This window comes from Meles meles, chromosome 14 (assembly GCF_922984935.1).
Source record: "Meles meles chromosome 14, mMelMel3.1 paternal haplotype, whole genome shotgun sequence".
NCBI classification, from domain to species: domain Eukaryota; kingdom Metazoa; phylum Chordata; class Mammalia; order Carnivora; family Mustelidae; genus Meles; species Meles meles.
The window spans coordinates 18,015,512-18,038,637 of NC_060079.1; the positions used below are offsets into that span (position 1 = coordinate 18,015,512).

General features: G+C 38.1%; 2 protein-coding genes across 5 annotated transcripts in view; both read right to left on the reverse strand.

The window, feature by feature from the left end:
- CCDC169 (coiled-coil domain containing 169) overlaps window positions 1-8,806 on the reverse strand; it is a 53,379-nt gene extending 44,573 nt beyond the window's left edge. Inside the window, 2 exon segments of the mRNA XM_045978582.1 lie at window positions 6,926-7,008; window positions 8,583-8,806. Of these exon segments, the coding sequence (XP_045834538.1) occupies window positions 6,926-7,008; window positions 8,583-8,665 (166 nt within the window). The 5' untranslated portion in view covers window positions 8,666-8,806.
- A 4,511-nt stretch (window positions 8,807-13,317) lies between these two features.
- Window positions 13,318-23,126, reverse strand: part of SPART (spartin) — a 38,962-nt gene continuing 29,153 nt past the window's right edge. For 2 of the 4 annotated variants that reach the window (XM_045978296.1, XM_045978295.1), the window contains exon 9: window positions 13,318-15,118. In XM_045978296.1, coding sequence (XP_045834252.1) covers window positions 14,845-15,118 — 274 coding nt within the window. In that variant the 3' untranslated portion in view covers window positions 13,318-14,844. The remainder of the gene's footprint in view (window positions 15,119-23,126) is intronic. The other 2 variants (XM_045978293.1, XM_045978294.1) reach the window with 2 other exon arrangements.

Here is a 23,126-nt window from a genome sequence, read left to right on the forward strand (position 1 = left end):
GCTGTCCTTCTTATAAGTTCTGAATATTTCTTTCTTTTTTTTTTTTTAAGACTTTATTTATTTATTTGACACAGAGAGAGAGAGATCACAAGTAGGCAGAGAGGCAGGCAGAGAGAGGGGGGAAGCAGCCTCCCCGCTGAGCAGAGAGCCCGATGCGGGGTTTGATCACAGGACCTGGGATCATGACCTGAGCCAAAGGCAGAGGCTTTAACCCACTGAGCCACCCAGGTGCCCCAGTTCTGAATATTTCTTATCAAGGATATTATCAGATATTTTATAGTTTGGGCTGAAATTGGGAGCATAATCACTTAAAAACCCTATTTTTAAACTGATTTTTGCTGGTGTTTTTTTTTCCCCCTTAAATAAGCATTTCTTCCATTACTGCATTCAACCACTTCTTAATTCTTTACTAATACAGTTTTTCTGGAAAATTCTGGATATCAAATTATAAAAGCTAAAAATTATAATAATTTTATCTCTTCCTATCTAAAATATACAACTCTTATGTCTGTTCATATTTTATTGCTTGACTGAAACTTTCAAAAATATTAAATTTTAATAGTGGCAGTTGGTATCTCCGTGGGTTTTTTTTTTCTGTTTTTGTTTTTTTTCCCCAGGAATAGGAATGCCTCTAATGTTTCATCACTAAGTATTAGACCAGTTTAAGATAAATAGAACTGTTCTGTTTAAAAAAAAAAAAGGAACATAAATTGAATTTTATCAAAACACTTTTTAGCATTTACTGAGATGAGTTAGAAAACTATTTGATTTGTGAATATATTAGTTAATAGCCAAAGTGGCTTGTGGATAGAAACCAGCCTATAAATACATATTCAAAAGAGCTCAAAGGACAGGTCCTAGATTTAGATGTAAATTTTTGTGTTGTCAGTATACAGCTGGGATTTAGTAGCTTATAATCAGAGGAGATCACCTAAGTAGTGGGTGCATGAGTTTAAGAGAGAACAAAACTATCATGCCTGTGCTGAGCAAATCCAGCCCATTTTTAACCCTAGATGAAAGTGTTCCAGAGCCTCCGTAAATCAAGTTTCTCTTCTCTAGATGAAAAAATACTGAGAAACAAACAAGCATAAGAGGTGGAACAAGAAGAGGTTAAGAATGTGGGCTTTGATTCCGATCAAAATTCCACCGGTATTTTTCAAAGAGCTGGAGCAAATAATCCTAACATTTGTATGGAATCAGAAGAGACCCCGAACTGCTAAGGAAATGTTGAGAAACAAAAACAAAACTGGCGGCATCATGTTACCCGATTTCAAGCTTTACTACAAAGCTGTGATCACCAAGACAGCGTGGTACTGGCATAAAAACAGACACATAGACCAGTGGAACAGGGTGGAGAGCCCAGAGATGGACCCTCAACTCTATGGTGAAATAATCTTCGACAAAACAGGAAAAAATATTCAATGGAAAAAAGACAGTCTCTTCAATAAATGGTGCTGGGAAAACTGGACAGCGATATGTAGAAGAATGAAACTCGACCATTCTCTTACACCGTACAAAAAGATAAACTCGAAATGGATAAAAGACCTCAACGTGAGACAGGAATCTATCAGAATCCTAGAGGAGAACATAGGCAGTAACCTCTTCGATATCAGCCACAGCAACTTCTTTCAAGATATGTCTCCAAAGGCCAAGGAAACAAAAGCGAAAATGAACTTTTGGGACTTCATCAAGATCAAAAGCTTCTGCACAGCAAAGGAAACAGTCAACAAAACAAAAAGGCAACCCACAGAATGGGAGAAGATATTTGCAAATGACAGTACAGACAAAAGATGGATATCCAGGATCTATAAAGAACTTCTCAAACTCAACACACACAAAACAGAGAATCATATCAAAAAATGGGCAGAAGATATGAACAGACACTTCTCCAACGAAGACATACAAATGGCTATCAGACACATGAAAAAATGTTCATCGTCACTAGCCATCAGGGAGATTCAAATTAAAACCACTTTGAGATATGACCTGACACCAGTTAGAATGGCCAAAATTAGCAAGACAGGAAACAACGTGTGTGGGAGAGGATGTGGAGAAAGGGGAACCCTCTTACACTGTTGGTGGGAATGCAAGTTAGTGCAGCCACTTTGGAGAACAATGTAGAGATTCCTGAAGAAATTAGAATAGAGCTTCCCTATGACCCTGCAATTGCACTGCTGGGTATTTACCCCAAAGATACAGATGTAGTGAAAAGAAGGGCCATCTGTACCCCAATGTTTATTGCAGCAATGGCTACGGTCGCCAAACTGTGGAAAGAACCAAGATGCCCTTCAACGGATGAATGGATAAGGAAGATTTGGTCCATATACACAATGGAGTATTATGCCTCCATCAGAAATGATGAATACCATACGGGTGGTGGGTAATGGGGAGGGCACGTTTTGCATGGAGCACTGGGTTTTGTGCAAAAAGAATGAATACTGTTACGCTGAAAAAATAAATAAAATGGAAAAAAAAATAAAAATAAAAATAAAAAAAAGAAATGATGAATACCCAACTTTTGTAGCAACATGGACGGGACTGGAAGAGATTATGCTGAGCGAAATAAGTCAAGCAGAGAGAGTCAAGTATCATATGGTCTCACTTATTTGTGGAGCATAACAAAGAACATGGAGGAAATGGGGAGATGGAGAGGAGAGGGAGTTGAGGGAAACTGGAAGGGGAGATGAACCATGAGAGACTATGGACTCTGAAAAACAACCAGAGGGTTTTGAAGGGGCGGGGGGGGGGGGGGGGGTGGGAGGTTGGGGAACCAGGTGGTGGGTAATAGGGAGGGCACGTACTGCATGGAGCACTGGGTGTGATGCCAAAACAATGAACACTGTTATGCTGTAAATAAACAAACAAACAAACAAACAAAAAGAATGTGGGCTTTGGTGCCAGAATGTCTAGATTCAAAGGCAGATCACTCACCACTTCTGTAGCCTTGAGAGAGATATGTAAATCTCAGCCTTTTCATCTATAAAATGGGGTAACAGTAAGTTTCAATTTTTAAAATACACTTAGAGCTCTACATAAATGCTGTTTCTTCTCACTTTTTAAAAAAAGCCACCTGAACATCCTTTCCTGTTCTTTTCTTGTCATTGAGCTTTAAGATGAACTTCAGATTTAATCAAACATAAACCACTTTTGTGCTCACCTCAGCAGCATATATACTAAAATATAAACCACTTTTTCTGCATATAGTTTCCTATGAACCCCAAAGGGCTTCGAGAGGCCACTATGGAAATGTGAATCCCTTTGAAGTTTATTTGCCATTTAGCCTAAAAATTAAGAGTTGTAAGCCAGATAGACTAAAGAAGTACAAGCAGGTCAGAGTAGAAACAAAACCACTCTTGAAGAGCTCTGCCGCACATAGAGCAGTGAAAGATGACAGTAGAAGAGGAAATGTGGGGCCAAAGGAGCTTTGTCATTTGTTTTCTCAACAAAATAAATTCAGCCCATCTGTATGCTTTTGGAAAGATCCAGTGGAGCAGGGAAACGGTGCAAAAAGAGAGGACAAACGCTTGGAGTAATGTGCTTGGTAGGTAGAGTGGTTAGGATCTGTCACGCAAGTGGAGGAGTCACCTTAGATAAGAACATGCAGAAGAACAAGAAGGAAGGAAGAGGATGTGCAAAGATACAGGCAGGTGGGTAGCTTTCTTGGTAGAAACATGTGGAAATCTTCTGATTGTTTCTCTTTTCTCTTTGAAAGTAAGCTCATTAGCTGATAATGAGATGGGGAGAGGGGTGATGGAGATTTGGGGACAGTGTTAAGTATGAAAGAACCCTTTAAACAAATGTACCCAGAGTGGCCCCTTGTGCACTATTTCTTTTATAATATGAAAAGTAATAAATTGGGTGCCTGGGTGGCTCAGTTGGTTAAGCATCTGCCTTCAGCTCAGATCATGATCCCAGGGTCCTGAGATTGAGCCCCACATCTGGCTCCCTGTTCAGCAGGAAGTCTGCTTCTTCCTCTCACTCTGCTGCTCCCCCTGCTTGTGATCTCTCTCAAATCAAGTCTTAAAAAAAGTAAAAAGTTTATTTTATTTATTTATTTATTTTAAAAAGATTTTATTTATTTATTTGACAGAGAGACAGTGAGAGAGAACATGAGAGGGGGAAGGTCAGAGGGAGAAGCAGACTCCTTGCTGAGCAGGGAGCCCGATGCGGGACTCGATCCCAGGATTCTGGGATCATGACCTGAGCCGAAGGCAGTCCTTAACAAACTGAGCCACGCAGGTGCCCAGAAAGTTTATTTTAGAACACATTTAATATTGCCCTATTGGCTTCAAGATCAATACAAACTAATTAGCATCATATCAAAGACTATTCTTTATTTGTCTTCTTCATAAACCTTAATCTCATCTCCTGTCATATTCTCAGGACAATCTCTATTCTATCTTTATCAATTACATAACAGTTCTCCTCAAATGGCATTATGTTTAATACCCACTGTGACAGACTGTATTTTCCAAAGACGACTGAAATAATATATCCCATCTCCTATATTCTTCTGTACTGTCAACTTGATAAGTAGAGTTTCCTTCTACAGCCCCTTGAATCTGTGACTATTTTGACCAATAGAATACAGTGGAATCAATATTGTACAGTTTCTAGGAGTAGCCCTTAACTGGCCTGGCAGTTTCTATCACTTGTGCCTTTTGAAATACTTGCTGTTGGGATACATTTTCTTGGAACCCAGGCACCATTTGTGAGAAGCAAAAGCTACAAGAGCCAGGAGTAGGTATCTCTGATAGGCAGTACCCTGCCAGACTCCCAGCCAACAGCCAGTAACAGATGCTGGCTATGTGAGTAAGTCATCTGGGAATGTCCATCACAGTTGAACCTTCAGATAACTGTGCTCCAGACATCTGACTGTAATCACATGAGACCCCAGTTACTAACGTCTCAGGTGAACCCAGTCAATCCACAAAATTGTGAGATAATTTGCTAATTCAAGCTCCAAAGTTATTAGGTGGTTTGCTCTGCAGCAATAGATAACTAGAAATGTTCAATGCTGATGTGGTAGATAGCAGTTGTCATAGCAATAGTGGTACTCGTGGATAGATGAATTAGGAAGAAATGATATGCTATATAATCTTAGCAAGTTACTTAAATTCCTAAAATCCATATTTCCATTAATGGGGATAATAATAAGGACCTCACCCAACATAGTTCCTGGCTTTATTTAAAGAAGGGGTATATATTTCTGATTCCTTCACCTTAGAGTTTAGCTTTGTCTCATGGAGGAAATAACTTACTTGTCCATCATTTTACCTTTTCTTTTTATATGCACATACCAGCTCCTCCCCTAAGATTTACTGATAATACGTTTTGTTGGGCTTACATTTTACTAATGGGCATGGTTATTGAATTGCATGCTTTATCTGTGAGTGTGACCTGCATAGCTGTGCATGTGACCTGTTTTGTCTATAACTGGATAGATGAGAAAATTCCAGCTAGCCTTGCCAATTCAACTATTTGGTAAGTGCACTCACAGTCTCCCCCCAAGAGCCAGTTATATATATCCCAGATATAGATGTGGAGACATAGGAAGCTACTTCAGCCTTAGGACAAAGTAGTGTTCTTCAATCAAGCTTTAAAAGAGCTTGATTTTAAGAGGGTATTTAAGAAAAATAGCATTTTATTTATCATATGATTACTGTGTTTGTTCATGTTCCCCAACAGAAGAGAAAAGTATAATGGATTTAAGAACCAAAGTCCAGGGGTACCTGGGTGCCTCAGTTGATGCTATGGACATTGGGGAGGGGAGGCGAACCATAAGAGACTATGGACTCTGAAAAACAACCTGAGGGTTTTGAAGGGTCAGGGGTGGGAGGTTGGGGGAAGAGGTGGTGGGTGATGGGGAGGGCACGTTTTGCATGGAGCACTGGGTGTTGTGCAAAAAGAATGAATACTGTTACGCTGAAAAAATTAATAAAAGGGGGAAAAAAAAAAAAAGAAAAAAGAAAAAAAAAAAAAAAAAAAAGCCTCTGCCTTTATAGCTCAGGTCATGATACCAGGGTCCTGGGATCGAGCCCCACATCCAACTTCCTGTTCAGTGGGGAGCCTGCTTCTCCCTCTCCTCCCCACTTGTGCTCTCTTTGATATCTCTGTCTTTCTCTCTCTCTCTCAAATAAATAAAATCTTAAAACAAAACAAAACTCTACCACCTTAACCTAAGAAACTCCTTTAGCATTCAGTTCAAACACTGCCTCCTCTGGAAAGGCTGCCTTTATGTCTTCATCTAAGTTGTGTTAGGTTTCTTTGACCAAGTTTCCACTTCTCCTTACATCTCTTCTAATACTCACATTTTTGTTTGATACTTTCTCCCTGTAGTCAATGAACCTCTTCAAAATAGGGAAAGGTCTTCCATTCAAAGTGTTGACATATGGCAGGGTCTCGATATTTGTAGAATGAATTAATATCTTACATACATTATAAATTTTAAGGTTATATGGATATGTGGGTATGTGGGGGGGTGTGTGTGTGTGTGTGCGCGACTCACCACACACCCTACCCCCACCATTCTTCCAACGCAAATAGCCAAAACCTAGCTAAAGATTTTCAAGTTATAGCCAAATCCAGAAGTTAAGATACAAGGGGTATTACTTGAGTTAAATAGAAAACTTGTGGCATTTTATTATTTACCAAAAACAATAATGTATTGATGTCATGTAATAAAGGTTTTACTAACTTTTGAATGAACATTTTGAACTTGTAAGTAGATGAATAATTACGCATAACAGGTTTGACACTGAAATATGAGTTTTAAAAGTCTCTATAATAAATTATTATTAATGCTGCCAAAAAGCAGTACTGAAACCTTGGTACTATTATTTCCTATGTATTTAATGCACTATAAGTATCTCGGCAAAATAAAAAATAATTATACAAGAGCCACATATAAAATTATTTACTTATATACCTTCATCATCAGTATTGAGTTTGGCTTCCAGTTCCGCTATCTTGTGTCTTATTTCAAGCATTGATAGTTGCACTATATCCCTATTATTAAAAATATCTTGTTAATTATGATCCAATTATTATATATAAATAATAACACATAATAACACAGCACTACTTTAGGAAAAATTCATTATGAAATATCACTTATTCAAGGCATGGTTGAGAATCTGAAATCAGGCAAATGGAGGATTCTGATTACCAAGATTCATAGAGACCCTAATATGCACTAAGGCTCAGAAGCCCCCTGGTGACCTTTAGAAACCCTTTACTCTTAACTTAAATATGACCCCAAGAAGTTGTTATCTGGTTTCTCAAGGCCTAAAAAATTAACTGGAATGAGAGAATGGAATAGTTAGGGCAACAGGTAACTGAAAATCTGAAACAAAGAGTAAAAGAGAAACTAATAAAATATATATATATAAAATTTAAAAATTAAAAATTAAAAAATAATAATTTTTAAAACCCCACATACACACAAATAGCATTCCAGAAATTATTTAGGACATCAGTAAAATAGCACATTAATTACCAAAATATGACAGAATCATTTATGCAATATGTACTTTTGATTGCCTATTATGTCAAGGCATTGTGATAAATGCTGAAAATACTACAATGACTAAATGAACTGAACAATGACACTAGCAGTGTCTAACATCCATCGAGTGCTTATTATAAGCTGATGTTAAGTGCTTTACACACTTTTCATTCAATCCTGGCAACAACCACATGGGGCATAATGATTTGCACACCAATCTTAGAGTTGAGTAAACTGAAGCTTAGTGGTTCATTAACTAGCCCAAATCATGTAGTTACTCAGTGGTAAGAGCTACAATTTAAATTTGTGCAGGATTGTGCAGGATTCCTCTAAAGTGCTTGCTTTTATACTCTTCTGACTCAGGGAACATTATCAGAATGTAAGCATTCTCAGAATGCTTACAGCTTAATATTAGGCCAAGACATAACAAGCAATTAAACAAGTGTTGTTAGAGCTACAACAGAGGAAAGCGCACAGGAAGCTTTAGGGGCACAGAGGTGAGTATAAATCTCATGGGGCCTGCTGGTTAGACTGCGGGTATCAAAAAAACCAAACAAACTTAAAATGTCTCAAAGATTTAATAAAAACTATGATACTGAGTATTTTTTAAAAGTACATGGGAGGAGCATTATTTTTACGAAATGTCATCGTTTCATAATTTCTCCTCAAGGGATATTAAGACAAGCATAACTAAACAAAACCTTTGTTTCTCTGAAACAGAAAAGCTCAATTTAGTGGAACATGAAAATCAAAGACATATTTTAGCATTACAGTATATGCATACCATACACTCCATTTGACTTGATGCTAAAGACAGAAAATCCTACCTCATAATCTGCCCATTTTTATTTTATTTTATTGCCAAACACTTGGTCAAAAAGGCAAATGAATCTTTCCTACAAAACAGTTTCTAGAAGTCGCCAGACTGCCGGGGTATTAATCACATTGCTGGCGTCTCACCGACCTCAGTGGCTCCAGCTTTCAACAGCAGGGCACACACATGGGCATCTCCTCAGGCGGCGTGTACCTGAACCAGACACCCGCGCGGTAGTCCGCGCGCCGCCCTCCAACTCACTCCAAACGGATTTCTTCCAGTAACTCCATTTTAAGGCGGTCGGTGCTCACACCGTCGAAGTTATCGCCTCTCCCTTCCTCCATACTGTGGGATTAGAAACGCCCCCACGCCCTTCGCCTTTTACAGCTAAGACCACAAGACCAGAACGGACATCCAGAAGCTGGGAAGGCGGGTATTGTCAGGAGCTGTTGTCCTGCTGTACTCACAGCCACCTGCTCCCCGGCGCCTTGCAGTGACGTCAGAGGGCAGCGCCCTGGGGGCGGAGGATGGTTTACCGACCTAGTGCAGGAGCGGGACACAGTCTCCGCCGCCACCCAGTGCTGCTAAAACGGAAAGAGGTCTCACTGTCCTGGAAAGACGTTGTCAGAAAAGCGCCTCTCAAGGCCCAAAGGCTGGGGGCCCCGTTACTTTTTCCAGGTGGAGGGAGGATGTGTACCAGCTACATGGCTGACTGTAAGGAAATAGGGACTGTTGGCCTTGGTGCTTTTTAAAAACACTGACCCAGGCCTGATGTTTACTCTTAGCCCTTGTTAAGGAAATGCTGAATCCAAGAACGGCTGTGCCTTTCTTCCAGTTTACTGCATACTACAGGCTCTGGTTAGGAGTTCCTGAGGAGGAGACTTTGAGAAGGCAGGGCCTGAACTCTGAGTTTCCAGTACGGATTATTCTTTGTTTTGCCAAATCTGTGGACTGTCCGTGGACACAGTCAAAGCTGCTTACAACTGCTTGAAGTTTCATGCTTATATTTGTAATCAGAAATTTTGCATTCTGCTCCTGACATGTCTGTGCTTTGGTATTATCTCTGGCTCCTATCCATCTTTGAGTAGAAAGATGGGCTGCCTTTACCTCTGACTTCTCTGTTACATTTTCCATATCCTGAATCAATTTGAGAAGTGTGAGCATGGGACATTTTCTGACACAAATGTCTGGCACAAGTACTCTGGTAAAGAATTTCTTTATTCTACTTATTGCTTTGTCTTTAGTGTTGAGAAGAGTGACCCATAGTAGTGGTCAGTATATACATATCGGTTGTGTCTGTAGGATACTCTTTCAAAGATTTTTTTTTTAAGATTTTATTTATTTGACAGGCAGAGATCACAAGTTGGCAGAGAGGCAGGCAGATGGAGAGGTGGAAGCAGGCTCCCTGCTGAGCGGAGAGCCCAATGTAGGGCTCCATCCCAGGACTCTGGGATCATGACCTGAGCAGAAGGCAGAGGCTTTAACCCACTGAGCCACCCAGGCGCCCCTCAAAGATTTTTTTTAAGCATAAAAAGCATACTTGATATCTGCTTGTTTCATTTGGTTGCTGCTTACCAACATACTTTTGGAAACTTAGTCATTTGTGGGAAAAATAGAAAAAACCTTTGAACCCATGGTTGCTACACTGAAAGTTTGTATAAAAACGGTAGAATGGTTCATTAGATAACATGCTGGAAGTAAGACAAGTCTTCAGCTGAAAAGAAGTTTTTAAAAGAGAGAAGGGAGATTCTGGAAATTTGGAAAGACTATATTGGGAGATATTTTAAGCATGGGGACAGTTTAGAATTTAATTGTTTGAATTGAACATTAAGTGTAATAAGTAGCACATTTGATTGGTTCTTTAGTGTCAAGAACAACCCAGATTAGTAGGTGAAAAAAGTTTGAAGCATTTTGAGGAATTAATTCAATTAATAACAATTGAGGGTTTATTATGTACAAAGTGATTTATAAGAATGCTAAATACGTTCATCACTTTCAAAAAACCCTATAGTTAATTTAGAAAGTTTAATATGGAAGAATTCCATCAATTAAGTCATGTAGTATGGCAAATTCTTTACTCCCACTTTTGTGCTCAGCCTAAGAGGGGGAGCAAGTTGTGGGGAGCAAGTTGCGGGGTCTCAGACACTGACCAGTGTCTATTCCCTGCCTTGGTGGCTTTCTTTGTTCTTTCCCAGTCAGAATTCTTACTTAGTTTCTGTCTCTCGCAGACTGAAGGGGTGGGAATGGAAGTGAGCTGGGGATGGGTTTTGTTCTCTGGTTTCTTTATAGAACCCCCTGCCTCTTTGGGTCAGAGGGTCAAGAATTCTCTCCACCTCTAATGTCACTTCTAGATCACTACTCTTCCAACCTCATGTAAAAACCCACTCCTCTGATGTGCATCCCTTTTTAATTAAAAGAAAAATAATTCCAGAATAGTTAACATAGTGTTATATTAGTTTCAGGGATATAGTGATTCAACAATTCTATACATTACTGTGCTCATCATAAGTGTACTCTTAATCCCTTTCATCTAGTTCACCCATCTGCCCGCCTACCTTTCCTCTGGCAACTATCAGTTTGTTTATACTTAAGAATCTCGTGGGTTTCTTTTTGGTCTTTTTTGTTCATTTGTTTTGTTTCTTAAATTCCACATGTAAGTGAAATCATATGGTATTTGTTTTCTCTGACTTCCTTAACTTAGCATCGTATTTTTTGTTTTTATTTGACAGACAGAGAGCATAAGTAGATAGAGAGGCAGGCAGAGAGAGGAAGGGAAGCAGGCTCCCTGCTGAGCAGAAAGCCCGACGTGGGGCTCGATCCCAGAACCCTGGGATCATGACCTGAGCAGAAGGCAGAGGCTTTAACCCACTGAGCCACCCAGGCGCCCCAGCATCGTATTTTTCACAACCATCCATTCAGATGAAAATGGCAAAGTTTCATTCTTTTTTCTGAGTAACTTTCCATTACATGTATTATATAATGTCTTCTTTATCCACTCATCTATAGAAGGACTTGTGGGCTGCTTCCATAATTTGGCTATTGTCAATAATGCTGCCGTAAACATAGGGGTAAGTAAATCTTTTCAATTAGTGTTTTTGTATTCTTTGGGTAAATACCCAGTAATAGAATTACTGGATCATATGGTAGTTCTATTTATTATTATTATTTTTAAGGAACATCCATGCTAGCTGTACCAGTTTGCAGTCCCACCAACAGTGCACAAGTGTTCTCTTTTCTCCACACCCTTGCCAAACTTGTGTTTTTGCGTTTAGCCATTCTGCCAGGTGTGAGGTGGTATCTCATCTTGGCTGTGTGTCTTCTTTGAAGAATTGTCTGTTCATGTCTTCTGCCCATTTTTAATTGGATCATTTGGCTTTCTCTTGTTGTTATAGAAGTTCTTTATATATTTTGGATACTAATCCTTTATTGGATATCATTTACAAATATTTTTTCCTATTCAGTAAGTTGTCTTTTAGTTTTGTTCCCTTTGCAAGTGCAGCAGCTTTTTATTTTGGTATAATAGACTTTTTATGGTTTCAGTTCTCACATTTAGGTTAGATCCATTTTAGGTTGATCAATTTTGAGTTTATTTTTGTGTACAAGTGGTCCAGTTCCATTCTTTTGCATTATGGCTGTCCAATTTTCCCAGCACCATTTGTTCAAGAGACTGTTCTTTTCCCCATTGCATATTCTTCCTTCTTTTGTCAAATATTAATAGACAATGTAATCATGAGTTTATTTCTGGGCTCTCTATCCCATTATGTATTGATTTTTGTATCAGTACCCCACTATTTTGATTACTATAGCTTTGTAGTATATCTTGAAATCTGAGATTGTGATATCAGTTTTGTTCTTCTTTTTCAAGTTATCTGGCTATTTAGGGTCTTTTGTGGTTCCATACAAACTTTAGGATTATTTGATCTAGTTCTGTGAAAAATGCTGTTGGTATTTTGATAGGGATTGCATCAAATCTGTAGATTTCTTTGGGTAGTATGGACATTTTAACAGTATTTGTTCTTCCAATCCATGGGCATGCAGTATCTTTCCATTTGTTTGTGTCTTCAATTTCTTTCAATGTTACAGTTTTTAGAACTTTCTGAACTTTCACCTCTTTGGTTAAGTGTATTCCTAGGTATTACATTTTTGGTGCAACTATAAATGGCATGCATTTCTGATGTAACAACCTTCTACTCCTTCTCCTTGTTTCTACCCAGAGACTTCAGAGTCATTCCTTATCTACTGACTTTGACATTAAAAGTGTCTTTCCACGGAAAGTCTTCCCATAATCTTGCCCTTCAACTTGCAACTCTCATCGCTTTAATCTCCACTCCACTTCCATAGCTATAAATACTCTAAATCCTGTCACCAGAGTGGCTTTATCTGAGAAAACTTAAGTTCAAAAACTGCTATCAACCAAAACCTCATTCTTTCAGCTCCCAATTCAGTTACTCCCTAAAGAGCAATGTTTTATTAACTAATTGTCTATGAGGCTTCTTAAATCTGTAAATGCTGGGACCCTACCCCTTTTCACAGAGATCTTGCCTTAATAGCACACTCTAGCAATTTGCTCCTCAGCTGGCTTCCAAAATAGATTGGGGGGGGGTGTGTGTGTATGTGCCTATGTGCCTGTGTAGAGGATACTTGCCATTAGTCACTGTTTCCTCTAATGAACAGCTTTCAGGGTGATCAAATTATTTCTTCACATGTGACAACTTTTTGCACAGAATACATCTGAAGATATTATTTGGGGCCTTCCCCCCCCCCCCGCACCTAATCTATGTTCTTAAAGATATTCAGCTTTCTATATCTTTAAATATGAATAGAAAAAAATTTTGACGAAAACAAGCTATTCAGAAATAACAGTGAGCCAATTCCTCATAATCTCTTTATATACCCACATGCATGCACATGTTTATTTCTCTCTCCTAATGGTTCTGTTTCTCTGGAACACTCTAATATAGAAGCTATACTTATAAAGATTGTGTCTAACTATTAATCTAAAAAAGCAACCCACAACCAAATGAACAGAGCGGAATGAAGTGAAATAGACAACTAAATACAAATCCAATTTTTGACAAATCCAGTTTTGCTGACCACTGCTCTAAGTTGACTTTGTAAACTTTAGGGTCCACTATTTGTCATTGCACTTCTCAGACTTAAGGCAGAGATTAACTGGAAGCTATTTACCAATTTATTTCCACATTATCCTTAGCCTTGGGGAAAGGATCCACTAATTCTAGGTGTTCCCAAAATACAATCCTGTGCATACATTTAAGACCAAGTAATTCAGAAACAGTTTATTCATAAAGGGTACTTTCAAGACAGTTTCAAATAAAGTCTAATAAACCAAGTAGCCATTAAACTAAAGTAGCCAGAAATATCAGAATGGACAATAGCTATGAAAATCAATACCAATCATTTATAATCAGTAAACAAAAATAAAATGCAATTAGGTATTTACTTATGTATTTGTACCTTATAGGTCTGTGAATGTCCTGTCTTCTCCAGAGTGGAAACCATTATATGTCACCCACCATGGATTAAGCCTAAATTCTTCACATTCTTAACTATGATTATAAATAGAAGCTTTTCTAATAATTTATTGGCTTTAACATAAAAATTCCAATGACTAAATCCCAAAATAAAAATACATTTACCATCCAAAAAATTGTTTATATTTTTTATACAAATTTAGCCTCTTGGAGTAACTTAAAGAAGTAGATATGATAAAATAATTTCTTAAAGTACTCTTTTGTCCAATTAAGGTGATGATAATCACAAATTTTAATACAATATCAATCATACACCAAAATTTCCTAGGCTTCCTAGTAGATCAATATCAGTCTAAATCTAGAAGATTAAAAAAAAAGTTTGTATTCATTCTGAATCAGAAAGACCATCCCCCTTCCTAACAAAGATATAAGCTACCAAATAATTTTATAGAACCTCATCTTATTTTTCATGATTAAAAAAGTCTTTTAAATGTTATCTGAGAATTCTTTTAGTTTAGGATTATAGTTATTTTTAGCTTACACACTGAAAATTCTGATAAGCACCTAGGGGAAAAAAAAACACAATTAGTGCAAAGCCAGCAGACAATATTTTAAGTCATTCTTTCAAGTACAACTAGAGCTAAGGTTACTAAATGCCAAATTTTATGTAAATATATAATTTCCTATCTTGCTTTTTGAAAGACAGCAAATACAAAAATAGTTTAACATCAGGTTTAATGAGGTTTATAGCACATGTATTATTAACCTTATTTTAACTGCAAAAATATTTCAGCCACACTTAGAAAAAATAATGAGAATATAACCCTATATTCTAAAGGCCATATGCAAGAATACTGATTCTTTTCCTTGTAAGTAGAATACATGCTATAAAGCTTATGAAACAGTCACTTCATAGGAATGAATACATTTTTAAAACACTGGTTAATCTGTGGGGAATTCCACATTTGCCTATTTAACAAAAATGTATCCACCTTGTAAGGCTTTGGTATAGGTGATTCACAGCACTTCCATCATTTCTCTTTCTTCTTTGCCTCACTCTTCTCTAGTTCCTTTGTCTGTTCACCCTTCTCCCGTTTCATGTTTACATTTGCTCTTCCTTCTTGATTTCTTCCGTTAGAATTATCAACTATTTTATAGTCTTCAAGGAGTGTTTGTCCCGTTTCTTTTGCAGTTTTCTTCACCATTGCTTTGATACCAATGTTGTCAATATTATAGGCAGTTACACCAACATTGATGGCAGAATCTACTGCATCATGTGTAGCTTCTCCAGCAGTATGCCCATATCTTTAAAAGGATTAGAAAAAAGTGTAATGAAATTATAAATATAAATTAAGATCTTTTGAATTAGTGTTAAATAGTCCCATGTTCAGTATGTTATTCCTGAAAGCAAAATCAAAGGTTATGTTTCAAGTTAATTAATAACTTAAAACACAGTAAAGAATAAAATCAAACTGTGCCAAGGCTGAATTTCTCCTTTAGCAAAAACTGTGAAAACAAACTCAGGCCAGCTGAGATTTATTTAATAAAGACGGTTTATGTTGAAGAATAAAATGTAAATTATAATAAAGATTATTCATCAGTCACTATTTCCCCTTTTTTAACCCACCCCTTCTGGAAACAGAATTTTCAATGAAGCAACCATAGGGCACAAAGAATCTATAGTCACTATAAATGGTTTTGAGTTCTACCTTAACTAGGCTTTGGTTAGGTCTTTTATTTGTTTTATTTATTTTTTAATGAGGGATAGTGGGTAGGATGAGAGAGGTGAGAAGCAGAAGGAGAGGGAGAGGGAATCTTAACCAGGCTCCATGCCCAGAGCAGAGCCCAACAGGGAGCTTGATCTCACAAACTTGAGATCATGACTTGAGCAGAAATCTAGAGTCAGATGCTTAACCGACTAAGCCACCCAGATGCCAGAATCTGAGGTTGTCTTTAAGCAAAGATTCTATAACACTTCTTCCCTCACTCCACTCTGCTGCAGACTCACTGGCCTTCTTATGTTCTTTGAACCCATCAAACACACATGAGGCACCTTAAGACCTTTGTACTGGCTGAAATCTGCCTAAACTATTCTCACCCTAGGTATTCACATGTCTCACTGCCTAAGCTTCTTCAAATCGGCTAATTATTGTCTAATCACGATGTCACCTATTTCAACTGCCTTACTCCACATGCTCCACCCCACTGCCCATCAATCTGTCCTTAACCTGTTCTTATTCTATAACTTACCACCTGCCACATACTCTAGAACTTAGGAACTCCCATTGTTTTTGTTTTGCTTATTGTCTTGCCAGAATAGAAACCCTATTAGAAAAAGGACTCTGCCATGTTCTTTAATGTATCCTATGCAGTGAGAACATTGCCTGACATTCAATATTTGTGGAATGAATAAATTTAATTCCTGCCCTATCCACACAGTTTCTAGAGCATCAAATGTATGGCAAAGTGCTTGGGAAATTATAAAAGCACTATACAAAAATAGTCATTATTGACAATTACCAATATCTGTGCTTAATACTATAAGAAAATACAAGTTAGGGGCACCTAGGTGGCTCAGTGGGTTAAGCTGCTGCCTTCAGCTCAGATCATGATCTCGGGGTTCTGGGATCGAGTCCTGCCTCGGGTTCTCTGCTCAGTGGGGAGCCTGCCTCTCACTCTCTCTCTCTCTGCCTGCCTCTCTGCCTACTTGTGATCTCTGCCTGGCAAATAAATAAATAAATAAAATCTTAAAAAAAAAAGAAAAAGAAAATACAAGTTAAAGGCCTACACAAAGATACTAAAAATTATCCCACTGCTGTTTCTCTTTACCCTTTTCAAAGTACCAGGTTTTTTTCTTGCCTAGCAACAACCAACAAAAAGGCAACGTTCTACATTTTTCTCCAGGACACACTGAAATTTCCTAGGTGATTTGTGACCTGTATCTGGACATTTATACTAATATTGGATCTGTCCTTTGAATTCACAAGTCCTCTATTACCTTTAGTCTGGCCTGGAACAGTGGACTGTGATCCTACTAGCTTGCTCATGCTTGGTTTTTGTTTTTTGCTTTTTTGTTTTTTCAATCTCAGTGCTAGAAGTGTGAATCTTATTATATTCCTGAATGAGGATTCCATTCTTTCCTGTGCCTCATGTTAATAATTAGAACCAGAGGATGACAGAATCTACAATTTGTCAAACTGTATAGCTATACATTCGTTTTAAAAAATAATTTATTATTTATTTGAGACAAAGCACATGTGCTTCGGCGAAGAGGCAGACGGAAAGGGGGAGAGAGAATCCTAAAGCAGACTCCCCAATGAGTGCAAAGCCAGACATAGGGCTCAATACCAGGACCCCAAGATCATGACCTGAGCCGAAATCAAGGCTCAGACGCTTAACTGACTGAGCCACCCAGGCATCCCCATACCACTCTTGATTGGAGCTTTCTCAGTTATCAGACATCAAAGCTTCCTTAACAGCCACCTGCCAGTATCTGTTGCTTTGCAGCCCCTTGGCATTCCACAGCATTTTCTGATTTTGCAGAAGACATGGAACCTTCTGTCAATCAAGCCCCCACAAATACTATCATCAGGTGGCAATGGCTAAGGCTAAATGAGAAGAAAGAGGTGGGAGCAGTTTCAGCACTGGAAGAGTGAGCTTAACTCTTGGTTGAGTAGGTTTCTCTTAGGGCTTTTCTTTTCCACATCTGTGTAAGCGACATGGTTAAGTGACATGGTTAACCTAAGAATTTGGCCGTATCAGTGTTTGTGAATATAGGAAATCCTCCAGATTCAGGACCTTCCACTTCCCTATTCTACTGATGCATTCTGATACCTCTAACTGCACTCATGATATTTTTATATGAAACACAATTCTAAAGGCTACATTATTAGTAGTAATGTGCTAAAAAGGAGTCCGTATTGATACACTGAGGTTTTGTTTTCCCATGCTATCTCCATTTCGGCAGCAATTCCTGTTAATTTGGTAACAGTACCAAACTAAGAATCAAAAAACTACATTTTAATACCAATTGTGCCCCAAACTAATCACATGATGTTGGCGAGGTCTCGACCTCTTTACATTTCATCAATTATTACTTCATTTAATAAAATGAAATATCTAGGTTAAAGCACTTTGAAAATTCCATTATTCAATATGTGTAATTATTTTTAAAGACCTTATAAAATGGCTTTTAAGCAGTTGTGTTTATTTATTTTAATATATCCTCACCTATTACTTCTGCTTCCTAGTATGCCTTAGAACCAGTATTTCTGGCAGGAATCTGTTCTTCTCTTGATAAGTAACTGCTCAGTTCTTTTCTTCATTCAAACTATACTGTAGATTCGGACTATACTGCTAAAAACTAAAAAGCCTATTTCTGGGGGCGCCTGGGTGGCTCAGTGGATTGAGCCGCTGCCTTCGGCTCGGGTCATGATCTCAGGGTCCTGGGATCGAGCCCCGCATCGGGCTCTCTGCTCTGCAGGGGGGCTGCTTCCTCCTCTCTCTCTGCCTGCCTCTCTGCCTGCTTGTGATCTCTCTCTCTGTCAAATAAATAAATAAAATCTTAAAAAAAAAAAAAAGCCTATTTCTGGTAAAAAGACGTTTATTTATTTCTTTTTAAAAAAATTATAGCTTATTAGATTTTATATGTCAAGTAACACTACCAATTGAAAAGAATTAAAAACGAATATAAAGTATGCTCTAAATAAGTCAATGAGACTTAATATACAATTTAAATGAGACTTTTCAGAAATTTTTCCAGAAAAAATTCTCCAACACGTTCAGTAATGTCTACAAAGACAACAAATTGGCAGTGATTCTAGATTTCATTAATTATAACAAAAATTCAGTCATAACAAATATCTATTAAATCTGCCTAAAATTCAATTTACATGCAACCTTCAAAAATATTCTTGGAAATATTAATCTTATATATTTGAAGTAGAAATAGCATCTTCTTAGTCTATCCATCCAAGGCAGGTGGGTTGTGGCCAATTTAAGAAGAACCTTATAAGTGAAGTTGAGGAATTTAAACTTTATCTTGAAACTAATGGGAATGGCACAACCAAATTTATGTTTTAGATACCTCTAAGTCAGGTTGCATTGTGAATTGTAAGGTGTAAGAGGGAGACAGAGGAACCAGTTAGGAGACAAGCTATAAGATGGATGAGAAATGATGAGGCTCTATTCTACAGTAGTGGTCATGAGACTGGAGAGAAAAAGATAAATATAAAAAACAGGATTTAGCAAATGACCAGCTGTAGGGTGATGCAGTTGGGATTTATGAAACCTAAAGTTTAAGGTGAAAATTAACTGGAAACATAGATTTGAGAGGTTGTAACTATAGACACTGGTATAGATAATATCACAAAGAACAGAAAAAGACTGAGCAAAGAGTGAAACCTTAGAACCAATATTTAATGAATATATATAGAAGACAACAACCCTGAGAAGTAGTCTGATAAGACAAAATTGAACTATGAGTTAAATGAGAATACTGTTAAAATTTGTGGACGGCTGACCCACTAATCTTAAGAAGCAATAAGTCTTTGAGCAAGATCAATCAGGAGAGGCTACAGTGAGCATGTGATTAGATTTTATTCATGAAAAATGGAGGAAAATATCTAAGACATTAAAAAGACATGTCTTTCAAATCTAAAGATAACATTAAATGGAACTCTGGCTAATATGATATACACTAAATCTGAAGCCAAACTGAAAGACAGGCTTAATGATGAGTCAAAATCAACAACATGAAATTAAGCAAATGTAAATACAAAGTTCTTAATTTTAGGTACATGTATCAACTGTCCAAAAATAAGACAAAGGCCCAGATTTTAAATAAAAGTTTCATTTTTTTAAAAAGCCCAAGTTTGATACAGGTCAATGAAGTATCAGCTACTAAAAAGATACACTCTTTGTATTGTATGCCCTATTTCCCAAATGCTAAATATGACCAAACGAGGGAGGCAAATCCCACTGCATTCTATCTGGTGACCACACATAACACTACATTCAATTCTGGGTTCCATTTTGAGAAGAACACTGGTAAATGAAGGATTTGGAAACCATACTATATATGGAATTAAAGGAACAGAGAGTATTTCGAAGCTAAGAAAAAGTTAAGTGGAACACGTGATGATAATGTTAAAATACTTGTATAGTTACAGTATGGAAAAGAGAAGACTGATCTTATAGAACTCCTGAACAGATGCTATACAGAACTGGTTTTGGGTAATATGACATTTGCCAAAAGAATTACCATCAATAAATTTGAATTGCCCCTTCACCTAGTGCAAATTTAAGGGGAATTTTAATTAAAATTCACTAAACAAACTAATAAAATACTGTACCTTGAAAAGGTAAATTCCTTATAGAAAAACAATTTTACTAATCTTATTCTTCTGAAAAATGGAGAACACATTTTATCTTAGAATAAGTTAAAATTTTAATAAGGGTAAAACAAAAATGGATCTAACTTTCTGAATTTATACAATTTTCCTCTAAACTATTTGTTTAATTTTTTAAAGTTTGTTTTTTTTAGTAATCTCTATTACCCAGTGCGGGGCTTGAACATAGGACCTCAAGATCAAGAGTCAAACCCTCTTTTGACAGAGCCAGCCAGGCACCCCATCCTCTAAACAATTTCAAATGGGGAGAAAAAAAGGAGCTTAAAGCTGAAATTTAGAAGCTATGTAGAAGAGTGAGGAATTATTTAGTAGATACCATGCTGCAACTAAATACAGCAGATTTGAAGTTACTTATTTTTATTGTTCCTGTATGTCTTCATGATCCTAAATTTAAAGACAAAAGTATTAGTGTAACTGACAAAAACAGTCTTAATGAACAGTTCCTACATATTTACCTAAAAGTTTTAAGAATATAATTAATTATACAGCTCTTTAGATAAACCACTAATAATCAATGAACATCATCTTTAACCATAAAATCATGAAAGGAGGGGCAGGATGGCAGAGAAGTAGGAGACCCTGTTTCAACCATTCCCCTAAAGTAAGCTAAGTATCTACCAGAACACTCTGAACACCCATGAAATCAGCCTGAGATATAAGATTGTACACTTCTGGATCTCTACAGGGGCAGAAGATATCAGTGGAGAGATAGGTAATGGGAGTGGGAACACCTGGACTGATACTGGAGGATAAATAGAAGGGGGAAGGAGCCACCAGAAGCAAACCATTTGAAAGTATTACCCCAATATGAAAATGCCCTGTGATTGGGGATCAGCATTAACTTGGAGACTGGTTAAAAGCACTCAAAAAGAGCAACAGATATTAAGGGGCAACTGGTGGAATTGGGCAGTCAGGGGCACGGGCCTAAGCCCAGGATCCCAGGGTGGTTACCACCATCGACCACTCGAGCCAGAGAGAGCGCGGCGAGGGAGTCCAGTCCGTGGTCCCTGAGCCTGTGGCTTTCCGCTGCCTGTACCACCACTCGGGTTGGGTGCACCCCCACCCGCGCCTCAGGGAGTCTGGTGTAGGCGCCAGCCTGCAGTCTCTGGGCCAGCAGCCAATTACGACCTGCGTGGCTGCAGGGTGTGCATACACCCAGACTGTGCCTGAGAGAACCCAGAGCAGTCTCAGGTCAGGGTCCCTTGACCGGGAGCATTACACGACCTGCGCCTCTGCCTGGTGTGAGTGCATCAGTTGTGGGTGTGGGCCCCAGACAGCAGTACTGGCAATGGCAGCAACCTGGGTTTGGGCTCGCCTGGACCAATATCGCAGTTTTAGTGGCACAGGGGTGCAGAGGCAGCAGGGGCCTTGGGCGACCACCGATACAGTGGCTGGGAGTGTGCACCACCTGTGGGGAGATGCAGTGTTCAGCAGAGTTTGCATGGGGGAGGGGGTGTCTGTGTGTTCTGGACCACCCAGACGGAAGCAGTCTGAGGCTTCTTTCTGAGGCGGAGTTCTGGGTATGGACAGTTTGCTTTCCACTAAACCTCCAAAAAGCCACAAAAAGCCACCAAAGAACAAAAGCCTGAAAAACCTGTTTCCACAGAGCCAACCCCCTAATAGGGGGCAGGGCGACTCAGCCTAAGCAGGACTGATTGAAAAACAAGGTGGCAGACCCCTCCCCCAAAAGATAAGCCAAAAGAACAAGAGGGTAACCACCACAGGGTCCCCATAAAATTATAAAACCCTAACATCAGGGGAAAACAATATATTAATCTCCTGGTATTGCCCCCAAACCTGTATATTTCATAGATAACAACTTTTCTTTTTTCTTTTTTTAAAAATTTGTTCTTACAATTCTTATTCTTCTAATTTTTTTAACCTACTTACCATTATAACTAGAGGTTTAATGCAACATATTCCATAATAACATATTCCATAATAACTTTTTAACTGGAACTTTTTTCATATCTGTATTTATATACCTGTATAATATACCTGTATTTCTTTTTCTTTTCTTTTTTTTAAATATAGATATAAGCTTCAATATAATCTTTTTTCCCTATTCAATGCCACCCCTATATATAAACCAGTTTCAATTTCCCTGTATCCCTGGAAAGTTGAGTCCTTTAACAAAGATAACAAGATTCATGCAGGAAGAACTGAAATAACCTTCCTCGCCCACATCGAGAGTTTATAACCACCTTCCCATCTTATTCTTCTGTTAGTGTTTCTGTGTATTTGTTTCTGTACTATATAAATCTTATTTTGGGGGTTTATTTTGGCTGGGTTTTTCTTTTTTTCTCTTGTCTTTTACTTTTGTTGGTCTTTTTCTTTGTTCATTTTTGTTCATGTACCTTATAAATCTTACTTTTGAGGTACATTCTGGCTGGGTTTTCTCTTTTTTCTTTCTTCTTGGTGGTGACTTCCAATTGCTCCAAAACTTTCCAGGGTGCACCTTGCCTAGAACGTGGCTGATATATTCAGCTATACATCCCCTCAACCACCTCTCATCAAAATGACTAGGAGGAGAAACACCCAACAGAGGAAAAAATCAGAGACTGTGCCCTCTGCTGGAACTACTGGATAAGGACATAAACAGTATGTGGGAAAGGGAATTCAGGGTAACAATCATCCAGGCAATGGCTGGCTGGGAGGAGACCATTAGTGGCAACATAGAAACTCTAAGGGTGGAAATGACAGATGATCTGGCAGTACTAAAAAATGCTATCAGTGAGATCAATCTAATCTAAATAACACCTAGGGTAACCAAGGCAAAAGATCGAATTAGTGATCTAGAAGACAAACTGATAGAAAGGAAGAATCAGGAGGAGGCCTGGAACAAACAGCTTAGAAGCCATGAAAACAGAATTAGGGAAAAAAATGACACCATGAAACATTCC